The sequence below is a fragment of the Xyrauchen texanus genome, chromosome 9 (assembly GCF_025860055.1).
Source record: "Xyrauchen texanus isolate HMW12.3.18 chromosome 9, RBS_HiC_50CHRs, whole genome shotgun sequence".
Taxonomy (NCBI): domain Eukaryota; kingdom Metazoa; phylum Chordata; class Actinopteri; order Cypriniformes; family Catostomidae; genus Xyrauchen; species Xyrauchen texanus.
Genome location: NC_068284.1, coordinates 21,298,585 through 21,322,657, shown reverse-complemented (window position 1 = coordinate 21,322,657; position 24,073 = coordinate 21,298,585). Strand labels below are relative to the sequence as shown.

At 36.2% G+C, this 24,073-nt stretch overlaps 3 protein-coding genes across 6 annotated transcripts in view; 2 read left to right on the top strand and 1 right to left on the bottom strand.

The window, feature by feature from the left end:
- LOC127649182 (serine/threonine-protein kinase N2-like) overlaps positions 1-1,795 on the top strand; it is a 39,433-nt gene extending 37,638 nt beyond the window's left edge. For both annotated transcript variants that reach the window (XM_052134163.1, XM_052134164.1), the window contains one exon: positions 72-1,795. In XM_052134163.1, the coding sequence (XP_051990123.1) occupies positions 72-275 (204 nt within the window). In that variant the 3' untranslated portion in view covers positions 276-1,795. The remainder of the gene's footprint in view (positions 1-71) is intronic.
- gtf2b (general transcription factor IIB) lies at positions 1,323-11,420 on the bottom strand. The gene is made up of 7 exons (XM_052134174.1): positions 11,278-11,420; positions 10,256-10,362; positions 9,979-10,112; positions 9,732-9,878; positions 5,461-5,590; positions 4,980-5,261; positions 1,323-2,097 (listed from the first exon to the last, which is right to left on the bottom strand). The coding sequence occupies exons 1-7, from the start codon at positions 11,292-11,294 to the stop codon at positions 1,964-1,966; spliced, it is 951 nt and encodes a 316-aa protein (XP_051990134.1). The 5' UTR covers positions 11,295-11,420; the 3' UTR covers positions 1,323-1,963.
- Positions 11,421-18,492: 7,072 nt separating this feature from the next.
- Positions 18,493-24,063, top strand: LOC127649183 (volume-regulated anion channel subunit LRRC8D-like). Of its 3 annotated transcripts, none has more exons than XM_052134168.1 (3): positions 18,493-18,765; positions 21,551-21,780; positions 21,883-24,063. In XM_052134168.1, the coding sequence occupies exons 2-3, from the start codon at positions 21,553-21,555 to the stop codon at positions 24,058-24,060; spliced, it is 2,406 nt and encodes an 801-aa protein (XP_051990128.1). In that variant the 5' UTR covers positions 18,493-18,765; positions 21,551-21,552; the 3' UTR covers positions 24,061-24,063. The 3 variants fall into 3 exon arrangements, with proteins under 3 accessions (XP_051990128.1, XP_051990127.1, XP_051990126.1); XM_052134167.1 differs by adding an exon at positions 21,297-21,373 and having other exon boundaries at positions 21,551-24,063; XM_052134166.1 differs by having other exon boundaries at positions 21,551-24,063.
- Positions 24,064-24,073: the final 10 nt, after the last annotated feature.

The window sequence follows — 24,073 nt, the reverse complement described above, 5'->3', positions numbered from 1 at the left end:
TCAAGTGTTTTTTTTTTTCCTTCGCTCTCTGAATAAATTATCACTTGTACCTTGATTTTTTTTTTTCTTAGAATATTGATTGGGATGGACTTTTAGCAAAGAAAGTGAAGCCACCATTTGTACCCACAATCAAAGATTCCAGTGACGTTAGTAATTTTGATGATGAATTTACCTCAGAGGATCCAGTGCTGACGCCGCCCCGAGAACCCCGGCCATTAAACCAGGAGGAGCAGGAGTTGTTTGCAGACTTTGACTATATAGCAGACTGGTGTTAGCCATGTGATGGCACTCCTCCCTCTCCACACACACGCAAAAAATGTGAATCAGACCATTTTATCATTTGCAATTTCATACCATGTGTTGTTCTCAAGTGTTATTTTACGATTACATAAGACCCTTTCCCATTTTTTAATTTGAAACTTTTATAAAAAAATATATATCAGGTCTAGGATAAAAAGATTACTGAGCATAATCACTGATAAAAAGTGAAGTTGTAGAAATGTACAAACTATCAAACAATACATACACATGATCATTGCAATAAGCTTGCCAGGGTTTGAGTTGATTTCTTCCGGTTGGTCCTGTCTGTGCTATCAAAAACCCCCTGGACTTATGGAAATCAGTTAACCACAGACACATTTTTCTTTCCCATATAATTTCATCAGCGGTGTATGCTATAAATGTCATGATTAAGAATAATGGCTATTGATTTTGATGTGTTAAAAAGTGTTATAAAGCCATAGTCTGAGATGATAGGTTGCCACTCAGATATATTGTACCTTACCAGTGAATGTAAATTTTGCTGCCATTACCAAAAATATTTACAACTCCATTTGTTTATGATATGCCAGAGTGCTCATTTATTTAGGTAGGGGCTATTTGTTCTTAGTTCCCTACTTAAATTCCTCCAATTCATAGGTCCTTGTTTACAAAAAACATGGTGTGGCTCATAACTGGTAGACATGAGGCAAAACTGGAATCCATACAGAACACCAATTGTTAATAAATAGACTGTAAGAGTCTAGAAGTTCAAAACCAAATTGGCCTAAAGCTTAATGTGTGTATCAAGCAATCCAAATGGAGGGGCAGACGCTAGTTTTAGCCATGTTATAAAGGCTATACTATATAAACATTAATCTGGAAGCATACATTTTTTTAATTAATTTTAAGTTATCCATGTTTTATGTGAATTGTGGACAAAATGGACTGTACAGTTGTTGTTTTTTACATATTATACAGTATGTCTGAGCATTACGCTAAAGTAAAATGTTTCAGTGGTACACATCATTGAAGTTATTGCTGACAGTGATGTAAATAACAGATTTTGCCACTTCCATGTTTATTATAGAAGTAAGAAACCTGGCACATTCCTCTTTTTGCAGAAAACTTGTAGAATCGATGATTTAAATGAATATTGGTCATTTCAAAAAGGATTCTCTGGGGTTTGATGAAAGCTTTTATAACAACCATGCTTTGAATACAGGAACATAAACACACAAACAAAAGTTCTGTTTCATCCCACATCCCTTGTGAAATAAAAAAAGGGGGGAAAATAATAAAACCATTTATGCCTATTCAAAGCTCAAGATTTTTGTAAACCTGTTTTGGGGATTTCCAAGATGTTCAAAATGCTTTTCTGAAAAGCATTTATTATTTAAATTACTAAATATATTGCAAACAAGCTAACACTCTTTCCTACAAAAGAAAATGTTTACAGTAAGAAATATGCCTAATTGAAACCACCAATCAAATTCTCACTTAGACATATGTACAATTTATATATACACAGATGAAAGTAGAGCCCAGAATCTGTGTTAAACCTTGGAATGTGTCTTCTGTACTTTGTAGAATCCCTGCCATTGTCTTTCAAAAGGATTGTGAGAGCAAACCTTGTAAATTTCAAAGAGAAAAGGCTGAAAATTCTAAAAGTACAAAAAGCAATAAGTGTTGGGCACACGGGTGTTCACAGTTGAGGCAGTTTATCCACTGGTGTGTCGAATTTGAAGTCAGGAGGAAAGAGATCTGCAGCACGGGGGTAGATGAGGCGGTATGACTGACGGATGGTGACGTCTGCCACTCCAGCAATGTCCCCAATTTCTGCACAAGAGGAAAAAAAACACTTCCATATATCTAGGCCAAAACACTTTGACCAAAATTACTATATTACAAACTTGGGTATTCTACTGCCAATTTCACAAGCTTGAATCAGTAATTTAGTGTTATGTCGACAGTAATTTTGTGAAATCGTGGTGCTGAATTTTTCAGGACACTTCAAAACTACGTCTTCATCCGTGTACATCCACAAATGCAGCATAAAGTCACATGTATGCTCATCGCAATCATTTGCTTGCTAAATCTGAACACTGATGTCTACCTAAGGCTGGGCGATAAATCCAAAATAATCATATTTAGATTTTTGTTCATCGATATAGATCTTGAAGTTTATGTATTCGCTCTTATGGAGAAAGCCTCCAAATAAAGAACTTTACGTAATCAATATTATATATAATAATTCAGATACATTACACATATAAAGTAGTGGTGGGTAAAGATATCAATTTCCCGATTAATCGCAATCTTCATTTGAAAAGATCTATATATAGATTCTTAAATGTGCACTCAGTAATTTTTTCCTGATTAAATTTTTTTTTACCTCAAAAGACATGAATTGTAATTTTGCAATATATGTAAGAAATCATGACTGTTCGCATTAAGATGAAGACTCCAGTCATATCAGTAACCTTATAAAAGCGGTTTTATTCTACATGGAGAGGGTCCACACATGGGGGCTGCCTGTCAAATAACAGGAGGGTTACTGACATTAAGCAATTAGTATTCGTCTAGTCATATGATTCTAACATGGCAGCCCCCATGTGTGGACCCTCTCAATGTAGAATAAAACAGCTTTTTAAGGTTACTGATATGACTGGAGTCTTCATTAAAATATGAATGGTCATGATTTCCTACATATATTGCAAAATTACAATTCATGTCTTTAGGAGTTACTTTTTTTAAAGAAGAACAAATTACTGAGTGCATCTTTATTACCTGAAGTTCTTTACACTCAAAAAGTTGATCAAAAACAACAAAACATAAATGAATTCTAATCATGCATAGATAAAGCAATTCTAGTCTCTCTCGTTAAAATGCACCAATTTAAAGACGCTGTTTACAAAACTGAAGGGTTTCTATAGAGACAGTATTGTTTTTTTAGCACGTTTCTCAATTATGCAATTAAACAATAATCATGTAACAAAATATAATATATGCAATATAATATCATATTTATTGATTTAATACATTGATTTGTTCATTTTTTTTAAAAGTTCAAATGTGACCAAAATTATGAAAAACTAATAAAATATAAAAAATATTTATAAATTGTACCCAGTTAGAAGGTCCCTTGCATAATTAAAAGAATAGTTCACCCAAAAATTAAAAATCTCTCTTTATTTACTTACCCATATGCCATCCCAGATGTGTGTCTTTCTTCAGCAGAACACAAATGAAGATTTTTAGAAGATAGAGCTCTGTCAGTTCCTTCTAAATGGAAGTACATGGGTGCCAGCACTTTCAAGTCATATTTAGGCAGCATTAAAGTAATCCATGCGAATCCAGTCGATCAATGAATGTCTTCTGAAGCAAATAGATAATTAAAATGTTTTTAACTTTAAAATCGGTGCTTCCATCCAAGGCTCTGATGCAGTTTGAAATAGCTGAACACTCGCGTGACGTTCGTTCTTCTATTGTAAATAACGCAGATGCACTTACATCACGCTTTGTGTCAACAGTTGGCATGAAGTGCTTTTTAATTTAAATTAAATTTTTTATTTGTATTTTTTTATTATTGATTTATATTATACACAAACATATAGTTTTGCTTCAGAAGACATTCATTGATTGACTGGAGTCGCATGGATTACTTTAATGCTGCCTAAATATGACTTTTGGTCCATCAAAGTGCTAGCACCAGTGTACTTCTATTATACGGACATGACAGTTCTAACTTCTAAAAATCTTAATTTGTGCTATACTGAAAAATAAAAGTCATACATATCTGGGATGGCGTCAGGGTAAGCGAATAATGAGAGCATTTTCATTTTTGGGTGAACTATTCCTTTAAGAGCATTAGCTGAGAGAGAATTAATTTTATATGCAAGCAAAAGGGGCATTATAAAATATACCCATATTAATTCATATAGAATTTGAATCGAAAGCTTGTGAATCGGAATCAAAATGGGAAATGTGTATCAATACCCAGCTGTAATATACAGTGCTGACTGCCCCCCACTGCCACAAATTCACAAAAACTTCAGTGCTAAATCAAGCTTGAATTGGGAAATGATTGAAAAAATTCCTTATTACAGAATTTTCATACAGGTCGGAGGCATGATTAATTTTGCTATTTTTTATTTATTTTATAATTGTTTTCTCTTAAAGAGTTAAATCGACAGCCTTAGTTTATAGTAAAATACAGCAAACATCTAGTTAAAAATAATCCAGGCATGTTTTCCATACGATGTTACACTAAATATGGAAAATGCCACGCAAAGACTTACGCCAACATCAAGTAATGATGAAAACAAATAGCTGAATTAGTGATTTGAATCGATTAATTGAAACAGTTTGAACAGATTCACAGAAACTTAGAACTGATGATCACTGATGCCATATTTGCTACTGAATATTAAATGAGATGCTATTAAACATTTCTGTCTCAATGCTCTTAAAATCACAAGGTGCAAGATGAGGAGGAATTGCGAAATTAGGTACAGTCTTTAAGAAACTCATTGGTCAAATAAAAAGTGCATTAGAATCATTGCAATATTCACAATGCTGCTTAATTTTATATGGCTAGCAGAAGTATCGCAAACATTTCGCAAATATTTTATATGTCGCCCAGCTCTAGAAGTACCACAACAATGAGCACTGAAGCCTAAAGTACAGAGATATCATGTCGCACAACTAGAGTTTCTTACCCTTCTGTGTCTTTTTCTCAGCAGATGCTTGAGAGGCCATGTAAATAGCTGCAGCTGCCACTGAGATAGGACTGCGGCCTGGAACCAAATCCAGTTCCACGGCCTTCCTGGCAATGTAGGTGGCTGCCATCTGCACCTGTTTGGGCAAGCCCAAGTTGGAGCAGAAACGTGACATGAAGTCTCCGGTTGTAATGAGGTCCACGCTTGTCTCTAGAGCCTTCAGGATTAGCTTGAAGCAACGACCAATCTCTTTCTTTGAGATGCGAGAGACAGCACAAATTTCTGGGTTGGAGGGAAATTGGATAATTAAAATATTTATATCTCAAGACAAGTTTAAAAATCAACAGGTGAGTATTCTTCAAATATAGTAATATTTGGAGATAACCATTAGTTATTTGAACTAATCACTAATGTCAAAAGCCCAGAAACACTAAATTCAGCACATTATATCACTCAATGGAAAAGAATATGCTCTTTTTACCTTTAAATGTTCTTGGGACCCCCTCCTGTCTGCACGCTATGTAGAGGCAGGCTGAAGCTATGGCATCGTTACTTCTGCCTTTTAGACTCTTCTGTTCATAAACTTGTTTAAACAAATTGTTTGTTCGGTCCTGATGGATAAAAAGAGAAAGATTTAAAAGATGCGTTTCACTGGAGAGGCTTGAATTATTATTTACAGCTGTGTAAAAACAAACTCTTCAGAAAATACTATGTAACATTGGATCAATTGAGTGTCAAAGTCTGTCCACTCCAGGAAAAAGTGTTTATTTCTACACAGTTTTTTTGTTTAGTCATAGTTGCCTTTTGGCGTATCATGTCATATTCAATCATTTCAGTCAGTTTGACTTTGACTATAATTTTATTAAACGAAAATAACATCTTAGTTGATGATAATGTGCAAAATAAAAAAATTTAAACAAATTGTAACAGACCAAACTTTAAGCAATGTTTATACTTTTTTTATAAATGTACAATTTATTAATTTAATCATGTATCAAACATATACAAGACAGGTTACATAAAAAATACAGTACAGTTGTTGTGAAAACTTGAGCTCCTGAAGTATTAGATACTCTTTAGAAGTTAGCCTACTGTATTCTGAATTTTTAATGCTTTAGAAACGTATACATTTTCCATGTTTAATAAGTTTAGGACATCGCATTACGTGTAGCGTGATCTTTACAAAAATGGCATATTCAAAGAGCAAGTTATGCATAATATGACTAGCACCTAACTTAGTTCAAGTTCACCTGTTCATTAGCTTCATTGCCTGTGCAAATGTAAGTTGTGAATATAGTGATTAATCTCATGTATAAATAGGTGAGATAATTGACCTGTTTTAAAGCAGTTCATTTAGCCGGTGTTCAGTGCAGATTGTTGTATTAGATGAACAATATTGAATATCTTCTACCTATAAACAGATGTTTCTGTAGATTTTTCTTCAGTTTATATTTTGCACTGTTAATATCTCGTATTATTATTTATATATTTTCACTGGCAGGCCCACTGAGAAAAAAATCATCATCAAAATATTAATAACTACAGTCTTGACCAACACAACATTTTAAATCTTAGAAACTGTACTTTACAATGCATGCAGGCATTATGACCAAAACTGAACAAGTGCTTTGAAATTTGCATAAATCAAGTGTTCCATTTTGATCATTTATAAATAATGTTGCACTCTACATATTATTGTAATCAGTAAAGACATCAAACTGATCAAATAGCTATGTTTCATATGTTGTTGGAAAGCTCTCCAGAGTAGAATACAACCAGCCTATTTGTTAGGTATATGTCTTTGACATAAATGTAACATGTAAACAGGTGTCACTTATATGCCACGTTTTTGCTTATAACTAAATAAACAGAACATAAAATATCATTACATAAGAGGAGGGGATTCCTGCTAAAATGTGTCCACACACAACGTAATCGGAGGCATAGAACATTAGATAATCTGCACAATGTGCACAGCACATTACACGCTTTCCTGGATCAAATGAGTTCATCAGAAATGATGTGGTACATTGTCCAGCGTCATGAAACAATCATGTTAAGATAGGGCTGCAAATGACAATTATTTTGATAATCAATTAATTTAATGATTATTAGAACGATTATAGCGACGATTAATCATTAGCTCTTAACAGATTATTCAGCTTGTGCCCGGACTTAATTTATTAAAATGTGCTTACTAACATTTAAGAGGACAAAATCATCATTTAAAAAATTCCTCTAAATGACATTACTGAATAAAAAGTATTTTTTTACCCCTTTAATTCAGTGAAAGAAATTCACTGCAAAGAATCCTATAGTTATCAAGTGTTTTTGTCTTGTTTTCTCATTTAAAAATGGTCTAAAAATTCTTAAAACAAGATACATTCACCTGAGAAGCAGCATATAAGATACTTGGACTTGATTTAAGAGAATGTATCTTAAATAGAAGTTTATTTTGTGTACAAGTATATTTTTTTTACTTGGTTATACTTCTGCCAGTGCGTTAAAGACAAAATATACTTTTATTCAAGATCTATTCTCTAAAAGCAAGTCTAAATATCTTATATGCTGCTTCTCAAGTGAATTAATCTTTTTTTTTTTTTAGATATTTAAAAATATTTGTATTTTTAATATTATATTCAACATTCTCAGATAACAATTGTTTTTCTGCAGTATAGCTGCTAAAGTAAATGTATGTTGTTTTAAATGTTTTAGGTATTATTTTTGGAAAACAAGCCAAAACAAAAACTAAATCAAAAACGTATTATGCTGCAGTGTATAATGGGGTGAAGACTTCCTCTCTCACCTTTCTGTTCACTTCAATCCATCTTTAACTCACAAAAAAACAATCTCTCTTATAAATAAAGCTGCATGCTGCCAATTTTCTTCATGATAAGAAATGCACAGTGACAAATATATTTCAATGATTCAATAAATTGCAAGCCATCACATTATAATCTAGCTGCAACAAGTGTGCACGCTCGATGGACGAGCGTCCCCCTGACAGTGTGCCTCGGCTGGGTGCGTTTTCAGTCTCTCCCCTCAGATCGGGTCACTTCAAAAAACTCATAGAAGAGGTGCTGACCGCACAAAGAAATGTCAGTTTCAGAGTTTGTAGTTATTTACATGATCTGCTTCCATATTATTTTAACTAAGCTATAATGCATTAAACATAATTGTATTAAAGATGTAATGCCGGGGTGTTTCTTTTAAAGTCCCTCTCCAGTCACTGGTTTAACCCCTAAAAACTAATCTTTGTTAATCAAAATTACATAATATTTAAAAACAATTTGTCTATGAAAATAATCCCTTTGCCTCATTTAGTATGTGTGGATATATGAATATGGGGACTAATTTGTATACTCATTTACATTTATGCATTTGGCAGACGCTTTTATCCAAAGCGACTTAGTGCACTTATTAAAGGGACAATCCCCCGGAGCAACCTGGAATTGTGGTGGTGTAGTGGACTAAAGCACATAACTGGTAATAAGAAGGTTGTTGGTTCAATCCCCACAGCCACCACCATTTTGTCCTTGAGCAAAGCACTTAACTAAAGGTTGCTCCGGGGGGATTGTCCCTATAATAAGTGCACTAAGTCGCTTTGGATAAAAGCATCTGACAAATGCATAAATGTAAATGAGTATACAAATTAGTCCCCACCTCCATCTCCACTTATTCCACAATTAGAGTGCTTCTGCATTTTTACTTATTTTGTATTTTTGCATTACACTTCCCTCATACTTTGCGATCTACATCACCTGAAGCTGTTTGGAAGATTTAGAGTGCATCTGGACTGCGAGCAGTGTAATACTTCCTCTCCTCAGTCAGGTGCGAACTGCAGCACTGCTCTTGCGCGTCATCATTAAAGTTTAATGTGATCTCATGTTACGTTTAATGATATCAAACGTCTATTCGACAATTAAATTTGTCGACAATATTTTATTCTTGACGTTGTTGATCACGTCGACTAATCGTTTCAGCCCTAATTAGGAATCACCAAATATGGGCAGAGAGGATAGTTCACTCGAATTACACATTGCCACCATGAGTTGCGCCAATTAAATGACACAGAATGGAATTGATCGAGATCTCATTACTCATGCCTGCATGCTTTGGAAAGAGAGCATTTCTTTAGTTATTTTTATATTTGCATGTATAATTAGTCCCTATTTACAATTAAGTTTATTGGTTTGGAGAGACTTTTGGACATTAGGATAAATTATTTTTGTAATGCTATAACTTTTGATTACTTTGTATATCTCAGTGTGTAAATGAGGTAAATCTGCTTTTGTTTTCCCCCCAATCATGTCACATGTAACGGAGTAAAATTGTGTTGATATTACAATGTGAAATCAGAAAAATAAGTTTAAACAAAAGTTCATTTTTGGCTCATGTTTTTATGTGATTTTTTAGCAGTTTCTTAGGCTGAGAGTCTCAGAATTTATCATGATCTATATCATTACAAATTGGAAAAGTTCTTTAGAATGATACCAAACAATTTAAAAGAGTTAAGCTTGAAACAGGAAATAATTGTAAACACCTTCAGAGCTTAAAGGGTTAATAAAACATTTAATTATCATCACTATGCGTTTTTATGTCTCATATTAGTTATTGTTGAGGAAGAGTTTTTTTATTTTTATTGGAACATTCTCATCAGTGATTTTGTTGACGAAATGAACACTAGCTGCAACAAAGTTAAAGCTTTGTGATAATGATGTCAGCAGAAGAGATGAGAGGCAGGTCACTCACTATGATGTTTCTGGGGAGGTTGATCCTGTCAGCCATAGTGCTGATCTCTTTAAAGGCATTCAGCATAGCTCGATCGGAGCTGCTCATGGTTCTACGATTCTGGTACTTAGAATTTCCAAACTCATCAAAACTCGCTGCACCGGTTCCCTGAGAATGCATATGGAGAGTATTTAAAAAAAAAATTAGGAAGATGACTTAGTTTGGCTGTATGTAGTCATTAGGAAGACAGATTTGCAAAGCTGCTCACTTTGCTGATCATTGTGGTGAGGTCTCCTCCATTGAGGAGAGGATTTTGAGCATCACCAACACGAGAAGGGTCATTAGTTGCTTTTTCATTGGTGAATGTTCTCCACTCAGACCCTACATCTATCACACGGTCACCTAGAAGAAAAGAAAGCTTATTTATTCCTTATTCCCTACTGGACAAATAAGCGACATCATAAAAATATTTATATTTTTTTATTCAATGCACCAATATTCAGAAACAGAACATAAATCAAGTGAAAATTCAGAGAACATCATACCTACTACAAGGCCACACTCAGGACAGATCATGTCTCCTGCCCTGTAGTCCTCCACCAGCAGTGCATCGGGGTGATTTGGGCATTGCACCTTAGGAAGAGAGTCTCCACTGTAACATACAGCAGATTCCAGACGTTAGAAGATCCACATGAACACTTACTGTAACCTCATTCGCAGACAAATGCTAAAGCACCAATTCTGAACTTATGAATAGTTACATCCTTAGTAGGATCCATAAAATAAAATCAGAAGATCTAAAATCTACAAAGCAGCAGCAAATTGTGCATCTATCTTTAGATTAAAACGCATTGCACTGTTAAAATAAATGTTAACGGTACGAAATTATATGGAAAAATTAAGTTATAATTTCTTCTCTTTTGATATGACTCATCTAATTAACATGCATTGTCACAAGAACAAAAGTGTTTCAACATTACTGTTTGGAAAATTTGACTCAAGAAACTGTAAAAACTCACAATTCTTAAATTTAACCAACAGTGTACTATAACTGTTTTACAGCCACTCCATAGTATGATAAATGCTAACAGACAACAGATGCTATAGCCGTTTTTTCAACGCAACATGCTCATGAGGGATAAATAGTGAGCATTGTTTATTAGATATCTAACCAATGGAAATCACTTGCTGACAGTTGTTGTTATTGAGCTACGTGCAGTTAGCGCTGTTAGCTGTGATGTCTGACAACACCATATCAAACATCACCCCATCATCTGAACCTCAAATAGATCTTAAACAAGAACTTTGACAGCGCGTCTTCAATTATTTGCTGAAATCAGTTTTAATTTCGATCAGTTTCAAAAGACCCAATCAAGGGTCAGCCAACGTGCGCTAGTACAAAATGACACAATGTTATCAGAGGCCATTTCCTTCTTTACACAACAATCCGTGACAAACTGCCATGAGAAGTACATCAGGAACATTCATGGTCCTCTGAGCCATACGTTTAAAGATGGATATCAAAAGACATGAGATCAAGAATATATGCAGTAGAAATCATATTCACCGGCTTGTCGACGCCATACTTTTCCAGTGTGTTTGTTCAGGCAGTGACTCTGCGCTGTAGACAATGGACGCCCTCTACCCCTATTTATAGTTTTTTTTTTAACAGTCACGTGCACATGGCTGCGACGGAGCGCCGCAGGTCCCAAACCTAAGATAACAGTTGAAAACAAATTCAAATGTACAATACAAGGCTAAACCAAGGGTTCTAAAATTAAAATATAAACAATCAATATGTATATCATATTAAAATCTAAATGTTACACATTAATATATAATATTTAATATACTATGAAAGCCAGTAAACTAGGAAAGCTTTAGGCCCAGAGAGTGTCTCACCTGCCTGTCTGAAAGTCTGCACTAACCAACTGGTCCCAGTCTTCACACAGATCTTCATTAGATCACTGGAGCAGTGTGAAGTTCCCTGCTGCTTCAAACACTCCACCATCATTCCGGTCCCCCCCAAAAAAACAAAACCACAGGACTTTTGAGCGACAGACAATGTCTGTAGTCTAGGGTTGCAACAGTATGAGATTTTCATGGCACGATAAATCTCAGTTTCACGGTATCACGATATATATGGTATTGCACAATTATTATCATCAGTTACAATGACCCTTATAGGAGTGAAAACAGAAGGTTTTTTTTGGAGGGTTGAACAAATGCTTTATCATAATTGAAACTTGAAACCATTTTTTCAAATTTAAGTATGTGTAAAAAAAAAGTCTCCATTTTCTAAATAAATAGAATAAATGAGAAAGCTAACAGAATAATTATAATAAACCAAATTATAAAAAATAGCATGTAACTGTAACATGTTATATAACTAAAGTATGTTAGTTTACATGTTAGCACATCATGTTAAATTAAATACTAATTGAAAAATAACATCAGCTGTGTGAGCTTTTAAATGAATGTCCTATGATTATTAATAATTAACATATACTGTAGATGCACGACAGCACAGCCAGACTGCTCCTGTCTGTAACTTAAACCCAGTGGTTCTCAGCTGGTTTTGCTTCAGGACCCCGATTTTACATTGGAAATCAACTGGCGACCCCCCCTAATAAAAAGCGTAACCTGTATTTAATGTATCCTGGGTTGCATTTCCTTTTATGTTGCATAGATTTGTTCATGGTTTTCAAGTAACATCAAGTTGCATCATATGCATCAAGTGACATTATTTTTGTTGTTGACGTCAACAACAAAAGCGACAGAAAGTTTTCTCTCACCCCTTTTAAAAATATTTTAAGAGCATATTTATTTATATGAGCCCATTATTGTCCTGTTTGTTTCCTAATTTCAAACATAATTCAAACAGAAAAAACATATTACACAGGAGGAAAGGCTCCTCATTACCATGGTTAGGTCAGAGTAGCTATTCTTAAATAATATAAATTATAATAATAAATTAATGTATTTATGAAAAATAAATAATAGCTGAAACACATCTTGAAAATGTTAACTACAACTGCCAATGTTGATATAAAATGAGGTCTAATAGATTCAAACTTTAGATTATTCCATATGAAACTAATACATTTTGTCAAAATATAACAGCTTTATATTAAGTTAACAGCTGTAACTTTTACTCATGTAAAAGCTACAAGATATATACTGTAGATGCACGACAGCACAGCCAGACTGCTCCTGTCTGTTAACCCAGTGGTTCTCAGCTGGTTTTGCCACAAGGGCTACAAGACATTGCGCCCAGGGGCCTCTGGAATCTTAATCCGGGTCTGCATCCGGGACCCTCACTATTACCCTGGTGCTCCTCAGGGATGTGTTCACTCTCCACTGCTTTTCTCCCTGTCCATGAATGATTGCACTGCAAAGGACCTCTCTGTTAAGATGGGACTCTGCCTCCTAGCAGTTGTCAGCGAGCTCCACCACCTCCCGGCCGATGTCCGTAGTTCCTCCGTCTCCTGGCAGATGGCAGCAAGCTCCCCCACCCCCCAGCGGACAGTAATGTCTCCTCCACCCTCTAGCGACCGGCAGTGGCTCCTCCGCTTCCTGGCGGATGGCAGTGGCTCCATTGACTCCTGGCGGAAGGCAGCAGGCTCCTCCACCTTCTGGCGAACTGCTCCAGTACCACCGTATCATACCTCTTCAATGTCGCAAATCTCGTCAAGCAGCAAGGTCTTTACTGACAGTGCGTCTTCCTCCTATCCCGGGTTTCGGCACCATAGTGAAACTTAAATTTCAAACTAAATGAAACAAAGAAAAATTGTCAGCTTTACACTAAGCTAAATAGCTATTTCTAGCCATTTTACCAGCATTTTACCAGGCACGATCATATTTTTTTATCAAGAAAATTCACGTTGGATCATAATTTCTTTTTTCAAGTAAGACCTTTGATATTAGCGCAAAAATCATATTCTTGATAATTATTTTTGTATTGTTTTCCTGTAAACATATCCAAAATTTATGTTGTTTTAGAAAGAACACTGCATAAAATATTTAGGTTTTTCAGATAACTTATCATGTGTATTTTTTTCTGTACTGGCAGAGTTTTTATAGTGAAAACAAGTGAAAAAATCTACCAGTGCTGAAAAAGTAATCCACAGTATTTAGAATATGTTACTGACTTTGAGTAATCTAATGGAATACATTACAAATTACATTTTCCAGCATGAATTCTGTAATCTGTTGTGGAATTCATGTCAAACGTAAAAAGTGTATATACATATAGTATATATATATATATATATATATATATATATATATATATATATATATACACACACACACACCGATCAGCCACAACATTAAAACCACCTGCCTAATATTATGACCAAAAAACATCCAGCGAGCAGTAGTTCTGTGGACGGAAATGCCTTGTTGATGAGAGAGGTCAACAGAGAATGACCAGATTGGTTCGAACTGACAAAGTCTTCGGTAACTCAGATAACCACTCTGTACATTTATGGTGAGAAGTATATCATATCAGAATGCTATTCTGAGATGTGGGTTGGTTTTGTTTTGGCGGCACGAGGGGGACCTACACAATATTAGACAATTAGTTTTAATGTTGTGGCTGATCTATATATATATATATATATATATATATATATATATATATATATATATATATATATATATATTCAAAAAAATTAACTGAAATTATTTCACCACTGTCTCTTACCTTCCTCCCTAGTAGTACATCTTTGAGCAATTTTAAACTTTGTATTGCAGCACTTCTCATGTTATTGCCTCTCTATGAGTCACTTTTGATGTGTTCCTCATTTGTAAGTAGCTTTGGATAAAAGCCTCTGCTATATGAATAAATGTAAATGTAGTATTAGGATATTAAGCAATTGTGACCCAAAAAACGTACTGCATTCATAAACATTGTGTTTCTGTATTTTTCTGTATTTATTCATTTATGAATTTATTTCATTTGTAATTACTTGTAGGCATCGTAATCATGTTCATGTACAGATTTATATTTTGAAAGAAAATAAATAGCATGCTGTCGTTTAGCATATGCTTTTTATCCATAGCTACTTACACTGTTATAATCCATAATAAACTGCATCTGGAAAGTATTCACAGCGCTTCACTTTTTCCACATTTTGTTATGTTACAGCCTTATTCCAAAATGCCTACAAACAATACCCCATAATGCAAATTTATAAAAATCACATGTACATAAATATTCACAGCCTTTGCTCAATACTTTGTTGAAGCACCTTTGGCACCAATTACAACCTCAAGAGTTTTTGAATATGATGCTACAAGCTTGGGACACCTATTTTTGGGCAGTTCCTCCCATTCTTCTTTGCAGGACCTCTAAAGCTCCAACAGGTTGGATGGGGAGCGTCAGTGCACAGCCATTTTCAGGTCTCTCCAGAGATGTTTAATCGGTTTCAAGTCTGGGCTCTGGCTGGGCCACTAAATGACATTCACAGAGTTGTCCTGTAGCCACTGCTTTGTTATCTTGGCAGTGTGCTTAGGTTCGTTGTCCTGCTCCAGAGTGCTCTTCACCCCTGTCGGAGGTCCAGAGCACTCTGGAGCAGGTTTTCATCAAGGATGTCTCTGTACATTGCTGCATTCATCTTTTCCTCAATCCTGACTAGTCTCCCAGTTCCTGCCGCTGAAAAACATCCCCACAGCATGATGCTGTCATCACCATGCTTCACTGTAGGGATGGTATTGGCCAGGTGATGAGCAGTGCCTGGTTTCCTCCGGACATGACGCTTGCCTTTCAGGCCAAAGAGTTCAATCTTTGTTTCATCAGACCAGAGAATTTTGTTTCTCATTGTCTGAGAGTCCTTCAGGTGCCTTTTGGCAAACTCCAGGCAGGCTGTCATGTGCCTTTTACTGAGGAGTGGCTTCCGTCAGGCCACTCTACCATACAGGCCTGATTGTTGGAGTGCTGCAGAGATGGTTGTTCTTCTGGAAGGTTCTCCTCTCTCCACAGAGAAATGCTGGAGCTGTGTCAGAGTGACCATCGGGTTCTTGGTCACCTTCTTGAGTAAGGCCATTCACCCCCGATCACTCAGCTCTGGGAAGAGTCCTGGTGGTTCATAACTTCTTCCATTTACGGATGGAGGCCACTGTGCTCATTGGGACCTTCAATGCTGCAGAATTTTTTCTGTACCCTTCCCCAGATCTGTGCCTCGATACAATCCTGTCTCAGAGGTCTACAGACAATTCCTTGGACTTTATGGCTTGGTTTGTGCTCTGGCATGCACTGTTAACTGTGGGACCTTATATAGACAGGCGTGTGCCTTTCCAAACCATGTCCAATCAACTGAATTTACCACAGGTGGACTCCAATCAAGTTGTAGAAACATCTCAAGGATGATCAGTGGAAACAGGATGCACCTGAGCTCAATTTTGAGTGTCATGGCAAAGGCTGTGAATACTTATGTGCATGTGATTTTATTTTTTATTTTTTATAAATTTGCAAAGATTTCAAACAAACTTCTTTCATGTTTGTTGTCATTATGGGGTATTGTTTGTAGAATTTTTAGGAAAATAATTAATTTAATCAATTTTGGAATAAGCCTGTTACATAACAAAATGTGGAAAAAGTGAAGCGCTGTGAATATTTTCCGGATGCACTGTAGCTATGCATTCTAGAAAAACACAAAAACAGGGAAAACCAGGAGTCATAATAATAAAAATATTAATAATAAATAAAAGTTGTTTTATGTTTTTTAATTTCCTTTTGTGTAATTTAAGGCAGATATAAAGCTTTACAACAGCTGAAAGAGAATGGCTATGTTGGCTAAAATAGCAGTGAGAAGGCAAAACTTGTTGAGAAATATCTGCAATGTTTTTTTGTACATTTTAAGTAAGATATTTCACATGCAGGAAGAAAATTGCACCATAGCACACACGCATAAGTGTGTGCACACACATAAGGCATTTTTTTCTTCTATTTGTTCATCAAAGCTGTTAAAATGTAAACCGTACAATGGAAGAATTTACCAATTTATTGCTACAAATTACCTCAATTAATGTAATAACTTACCCCAAAGTACACCAATATAAATGTAACATTCATTCATTCATTCATACACCAATGGACTATGTCTTCATTTTTCACTCAAATTTGCTCTGAAATAGAACAGAATAATAAATTAGACCGACTTGACTGAAACACAACATTGGTACAGTATGTATGTGGGTTTTACAGAATTTTACTACAATGTAAAATACATGAGATTTGCCATCTCATCTCAAAACAATTTCTCACATTTCTTTATAATTAAGCTGTTTACAGGCAAGGCTTTCAAATCTCCAATTATAATTATGCTCTATTTGACAATTATGTACCATTTTAAATTAATGATTCATTAGTGCTGAATGATGCAGATGTATGAGTCATATGAAGCTATTAGTTAAATTTCACATGTAGTGCTCTCAAAAACCAAGGTTTGGGTTAGGCGTGCTATTGTAAAAACACTTTCATCTGCTCTCTTCTAATTATACTCAAGGGCACAAAGCAAATGGACTGATAAACAAGCACATCATATTAAGATGTTTCATTGGCAACTGCATGTGTAAAACAATATGAGTTAAAATGCAACCTTGCAAAAAGTGTGGAGATAAATCATATGCGCAGGAAAAACTATGCATGCAATCCAGATTACCGGCATACACTCAATGAGCACTTTGTTAGGAACATGATCCTTATAATGTGCCTGATGGGTTTCTGCTATTGTAGCCCATCTGACTCAAGGTTCGATGTGTTGTGTATCCTTAGATGCTATTCTGCTCACTACAATTGTACAGAGTGGTTATCTGAGTTACCTTAGCCTCAAACCAGTCTGGCCATTATCCATTGAACTCTGTCATCAACAAGGTGTTTCCATCTGCAGAACTGCCGATCACCAGATGTTTTTTGTTTCTGGCACCATTCTGAGTAAACTCTAGAGACTGTTGTGTGTGAAAATCCCAGGAGGTCAGCAGTTACAGAAATACTCAAACCAGCCTGTCTGCCACCAACAATCATGATTCATGTCATGCCCACAGTTGAAATTAGTCGAGATCACATTTTCCCCATTCTGATGGTTGATGCGAACATTGACTGAAGCTCCTGACCCTTATCTGCATGATTTTATGCATTGCACTGCTGCCAAGTGATTGGTTGATGTTCCTATTAAAGTGCTCAGTGAGTATACATCAGCAGCTAAATGGATTTTATGGGGAACAATTGACAACAGTATAAGAAACATTTGTGGGGAAAATATATGACAGAAGAGGAAGAAAGGATGTCAACGACTCAACAAGAGAACAACAATGTTCCTCTAACAAACTAGCTGAAACCTACAGAAACCATCCAGGTGTTTGTTTTCCTGCACTGTTGCAGCCAAACATTTTTGCCTTACGAGAGATCTTTATGCATTGTGGTCCCAGTTTCCTCAAAATACAAAGAAAGAAAGGGGAGAGAGAGAGAGAGAGAGAGAGAGAGAGAGAGAGAGAGAGAGAGAGAGAGAATTATTTTATTTCGGAATTAACGAGATTATTAGGCCTGTTAAAAATGATATAGTCAGAATTATAATAGAAAATAATTAGGCTATAAGAAAGTCTCCGCCTATAATTATATTGTTATAATCACCTTTATCCAGGGCGCCGCTTCGTGCTATATGACTCTTTTTGTGACAATTAATATTTAACACAGGCTGAGTTCATGACGATTCGCCGTCATCGTCCAATGCAATGCGCAGTTGATGAACAACACCGTCATTGACGGGAGAACTACAAGTCACAGCAGGTCGAACAAAGAATTACACATTTCGGACCTCTCGACGTGTGCAAACCGTTATGGATAGTGGGCAGAGTTGGTGGCATTTATGTCGTTTCGTGCCATGGAGATGATATGCTGAAAGAGGTTTATAGTGCCGATCATATTTTACTTTCGTTGTGCTTTTTGCCCTCAGCGATAACTTTTTGACAAATATACCGTCTACTACAATATGTCAATCAAGATAAAGACAGCCCACGCTCTTCTATCCGAGTGAAGGCTTCAAAAGAGACAGTAAGTAGTCCGTTTAATTGTATTTATCTGGGTTATTGATACTTATTAATTGCGTGTTAAACCCGTCACATCCTAGAAATGTATTAGCCTACCCCAGGGGTTGCGTGGTGGGTTATGAGAGTTTAGTTGCGCGTTTAAGACTCATGTCTATCTATGCCAGTCCAAAACTAATATACTGAATTAAACAAACGAGAATATTTATATTTTAAGCCAAATTTATCGTTAGCCTACTTTCTGATGTAGCCTACTATTTTAGAACAGCCTGGAAAATTCATTATTTCTTATAATCGCGTCCAAGTCCAGAGTCATGGCCTTCTTTACTTCAATCTATATTTATATCTTTTAACCCCCATAAATAGTTAACGCGAATGAACCTAATGATTTACACAGCTGTCCTGTTTTCAGACGCTGTTTCACACGCACTATTTAATAAGCAACGCACACCCCTGGGTAAAGAACTCGTTTCAAGATTCAAGACTGGTTTAGGCTATTTGTACCATAAAACATTTCAGAAAACGTATCTGACTTGAAAAGATGTAGCACATACTTCTTATGCCACACGAACATGCAAGACTTCTCAGTTCATCGCAATTTGAAACATAACACACTTTCATGGTCTCGCGATCTTCCATGTTGTAACTTGAAGCCACGTGTAGTCTGCAGGTATTTGCCGAGTCTTGCACAGTCGGTAAGATCACGTTTCTGTGTGATCCGGGTTGGACCCCCTGTGTGAACACTTCACGCAAATCAGTTTATATTCTTATAAGTTGTAATTGCTTTCTAGTTGCTTGTTCTATTTAAATAAAAACTTAAAAGTATTAATTCGTATTAAACACCTGAGACTTTGATGCGGGTGAATTATTTATTATTTCTAGAGACACTTACAATGAAAGTGAAAGGAGCCAATCCCTAAACAATAAATACAAAAGTACAGCCTCAAGACAGAAACAATATGCATGTTAACATGATTTTAGTTTTCTGTGTAAAGATATTATCTTTTACAATTTTGTTGCCATGGCTGCATAACCCCTAAATCTCGTAATCCTGCAAAATGTAAGATATAAACAACTTTACAGCTAAAATAATACACAAGTTTAAACAGAAGAATGAATATGCTTTTATAAAATTATAAGATTCACAATCATTTAAACTTAAATCAGCCCGGGACCACAATAATTATTATTATTTTTGGTTTAAATATTAATAACTACATTATTGACCAACAAAAAATAGGTGTCGTTTGAAAGCTTAGAAGTTCTACTTTCCAATGTATGCAGGCATTTTGACAAACTGAACAAGTGCTTTGAAATTTGCAGAAAAATCGGAAGTGTTCCATTTTGAAAATTTATTTAAAGGGGTCATATAATGGTACATGCACTTTTTCAAGTTGATTGTACTGAAATGTGTGTTGGCTGTGCCTGTACACAACCATCCTATTATGATAAAAATCCATCCAGTGTTTTTGTTTTAATCTCCTTATATATTTTCCCCTGCCTCAAATCGAGCCGTTCGACCGTGTGACGACTCCCCTCCCAGGATTCTTGATTGACAGCAATGTTTCAACACAGACCCGCCCTCGCTCGTGAGCGAGCTGTCAATCATAGTCCGTCATCATTGTTGATACACTGGAGCAGAACCTAAGCGATTGTGGTGTTCTGTTCTTCGGTGTAATAACGAACACAGCAGTCATTTTGATGTTCCTAAATCTGAACCGCTGAAGACGCAGTGGCTGAGTTTTGTTTACGATGGGAATATTCCCCACGAGCAACGTTAATGCGTTCATGTTTGCGCGAATCATTTTTCACCAGGCTGCTTTATAAACGAGGGTCAGTATAAAGCTGGTTTTGCTAAGAAGCTGCTGCTGAAAAAAGATTCGGTACCAACTATTTATATTCCCTCTGCACCTCCAGAAGAAGTAAGTGTAACGTTTTGTTAACCTTTATATTAATCTTTGCAAATCGCTAACCCTAACGGAGGGGCGGGGTGACCAAATCTCATTATCATTTAAAGTCATATGCACTGAAACGGCGTGCTGAAAACAGAGCTGTTTCTGAGCAGGTAAAATTAGTGTTTTCTTAAAATACTAATGAGAATTTAAGTATATTACAAAGTTTTCATTTAGACCCTAAAGATTCATATTAACTTGTACAAAAATGGCATTATATGACCCCTTTAAAAAAAAAAGTGCAATATACATATTATTGCAATCAGTAAAAACCCATCAAATAGTCATGTGTCCTATGTTGTTGGAAAGCTTTCAAAGAGTAGAATACAACCAGCCTATTTGTTTATTTACACCCAGAGATAGATAATGTCAAATCCGAAAAGTAATAAAAAGTAAACATTTTGGCAAAGGTTTTTGTGTGATTTTTCAGCAGTTACTTAGGCTGAGTGTCTCAGAATATATCATAATCTATATCATAACATTTTTTTTTTTTAAGTTTTCTTTACAATTATTTACAACACATGACCTTCCTTGTTTCCCCCCCTCGAGTTATAAGCCTTTAATTTTGTGTATGCCACTGAAACAGGAACACACTGAAAAGAAAAGAACTCTCAGAGGTTAAAGGGTTAAACCCTTAAAAAATTGGCCCAATTCACTTCCATGGTAAGTACCTCACTGCAACCTTCATTTTTTCTCTTTAAAGAAAAGGAAGGGCAAATCGAAATATATTTTTGTGTAAATCAACATTATGTCACAAATGCTGTTGAATGAGCTTAACTTGTATTGAACCCAGAATAGTCCTCTAATATGCACTGACTGCACTACTTTTTTTTATTGCAGAGATGTTTAGTCTTACTGAAGTCGCCTCCCTTAATGACATCCAGCCAACCTACCGCATTCTGAAACCATGGTGGGACGTATTCATGGATTATATTGGTATAATAATGTTGATGTTAGCCATCTTTTCTGGGACTATGCAGTTAAGCAAAGACCAAGTGGCATGCCTTCCCATTCTCGAGAAAAGTGTACAATCAAGGAGCGCAAGTTCAGACACAACACAAAATCCACTTGTAAGTTACACATCGGTTATGATCACATTACCCTCAACAACTAAAGATCTTCCTAACAGTGTTACACATGAAATTCACAACACTCAATCTTCTCTCTTTAAGGAGGAACATACTAAACCTGAGCCCAAAGGAATTAAAACAAACCTCGATTTTCAGCAGTATGTTTTTGTCAACCAAATGTGCTACCATGAAGCATTACCATGGTATAACAAATACTTCCCTTACCTTGCACTTATACACACCATTGTGCTGATGGTAAGCAGCAATTTTTGGTTCAAGTACCCAAAGACCAGCTCAAAGATTGAACACTTTGTTTCCATTTTGGGTCGTTGCTTTGAATCACCATGGACAACAAAAGCATTGTCTGAAACAGCTTGTGAAGATTCAGAGGAAAACAAGCAGAGGTTCACCGGCGGTGCAGTTTTTCAGAAGCATGTATCATCAGAGGACAGCAACAGTCAGTCTACTCCTTTAATTGAAACTCCTACGGTGCAGTTTCCTACTGAAAAGCTCATCGCAGAAGCCCCCAGCTTGACAATCTTGGACAAAAAAGACGGAGAACAGGCCAAGGCTCTTTTTGAGAAAGTGCGAAAATTTCGAACTCATGTAGAAGATAGTGACTTCATCTACAAACTCTACGTGGCTCAGACAGTGATAAAAGCTGTGAAGATAATTTTGATCTTGAGCTATACATCAGCTTTTGCCTCCAAGATCAAGTTCAGTCATACATGTGAACCTGAAATCCTAATACCTAAAATCGAAGAATTGACTGGGTACAATAAATTCATTTGCACACACAATATGGCCTTCATGTTGACGAAACTCCTCTTCAGTTTCATGGCTATGATATGTCTCTATGGACTGGTGTGTTTGTATACGCTCTACTGGCTCTTCAGGAGACCTCTTAAAGAGTACTCTTTTGAGAAAGTCAGAGAGGAAAGTAGCTTTAGTGATATTCCAGATGTAAAGAATGATTTTGCATTTCTTCTGCATATGGTAGATCAATATGACCAGCTGTACTCCAAACGATTTGGTGTATTTCTCTCTGAGGTTAGTGAGAACAAACTACGAGAAATTAGCCTAAACCACGAGTGGACATTTGAAAAATTGCGTCAGCATGTGACATGCAATGCTCAAGACAAGCAAGAGCTTCACCTCTTCATGCTTTCAGGACTCCCTAATGCCGTATTTGATCTCACTGATTTGGAAATCCTAAAGTTAGAGCTGATACCTGAGGTGAGGATTTCAGCCAAAGTTTCTCAAATGACAAATCTACAGGAAATGCATCTGTATCACTGCCCTGCTAAAGTTGAACAAACAGCTTTTACTTTTCTCCGTGACTATCTGCGATGCCTTCATGTAAAGTTTACTGATGTTGGAGAGATTCCACCATGGACTTACATGTTGAGGAGCCTCAGGGAACTGAACTTGGTTGGAAACTTAAACTCTGAACACAACAAGATGATTGGTTTGGAATCACTAAGAGAACTAAGACACTTAAAAACTTTATACCTCAAAAGCAATCTCAACAAAATACCAACAAATCTCACAGAACTGTCACCACATCTCATCAAACTGGTGATACATAATGATGGAACCAAGTTATTGGTACTAAATAGTCTAAAGAAGATGACAAGTCTGGTTGATTTGGAGCTCCACAACTGTGAGTTGGAGAGGATTCCCCATGCCATTTTCAGCTTGACTAACTTGCAAGAACTGGATTTAAAAACAAATCAAATCCGGACCATTGAGGAGGTCATTAGCTTTCAGCACCTAAAGAGATTGACCTGCCTCAAATTGTGGCACAACAAGATCATTGCTATTCCACCATCTATAGGCCTAGTGAAGAGTCTAGAGTCATTGATTATCTGTCACAATAAACTGGAGACCCTTCCTCCGGCTCTCTTTTATCTTCCCAAACTGAGGCACCTGGACCTCAGCCAAAATTCCATCTCTAGTATACCAGTAGAGGTAGGACACCTGCAGAACCTTCAACATTTTGCTATCACAGGCAACAAGGTAGAATTACTTCCTAATCAACTGTTTAAATGTACCAAACTAAAAGTGTTATGTGTGGGTCATAACAGCATCACCTCCATCCCAGAAACAATTGGGCAGTTAATACAACTGTCACAGCTTGAACTGAAAGGAAACTGTTTAGACTGCCTTCCATTACAACTTGGCCTGTGTCACCTTCTTCGCAAAAACCTCCTCTTCGTGGAGGATCATCTATTTGACACACTGCCTCTTGAGGTAAAAGAAAGTATCAGTAGAGACTAACATGTCATTAACT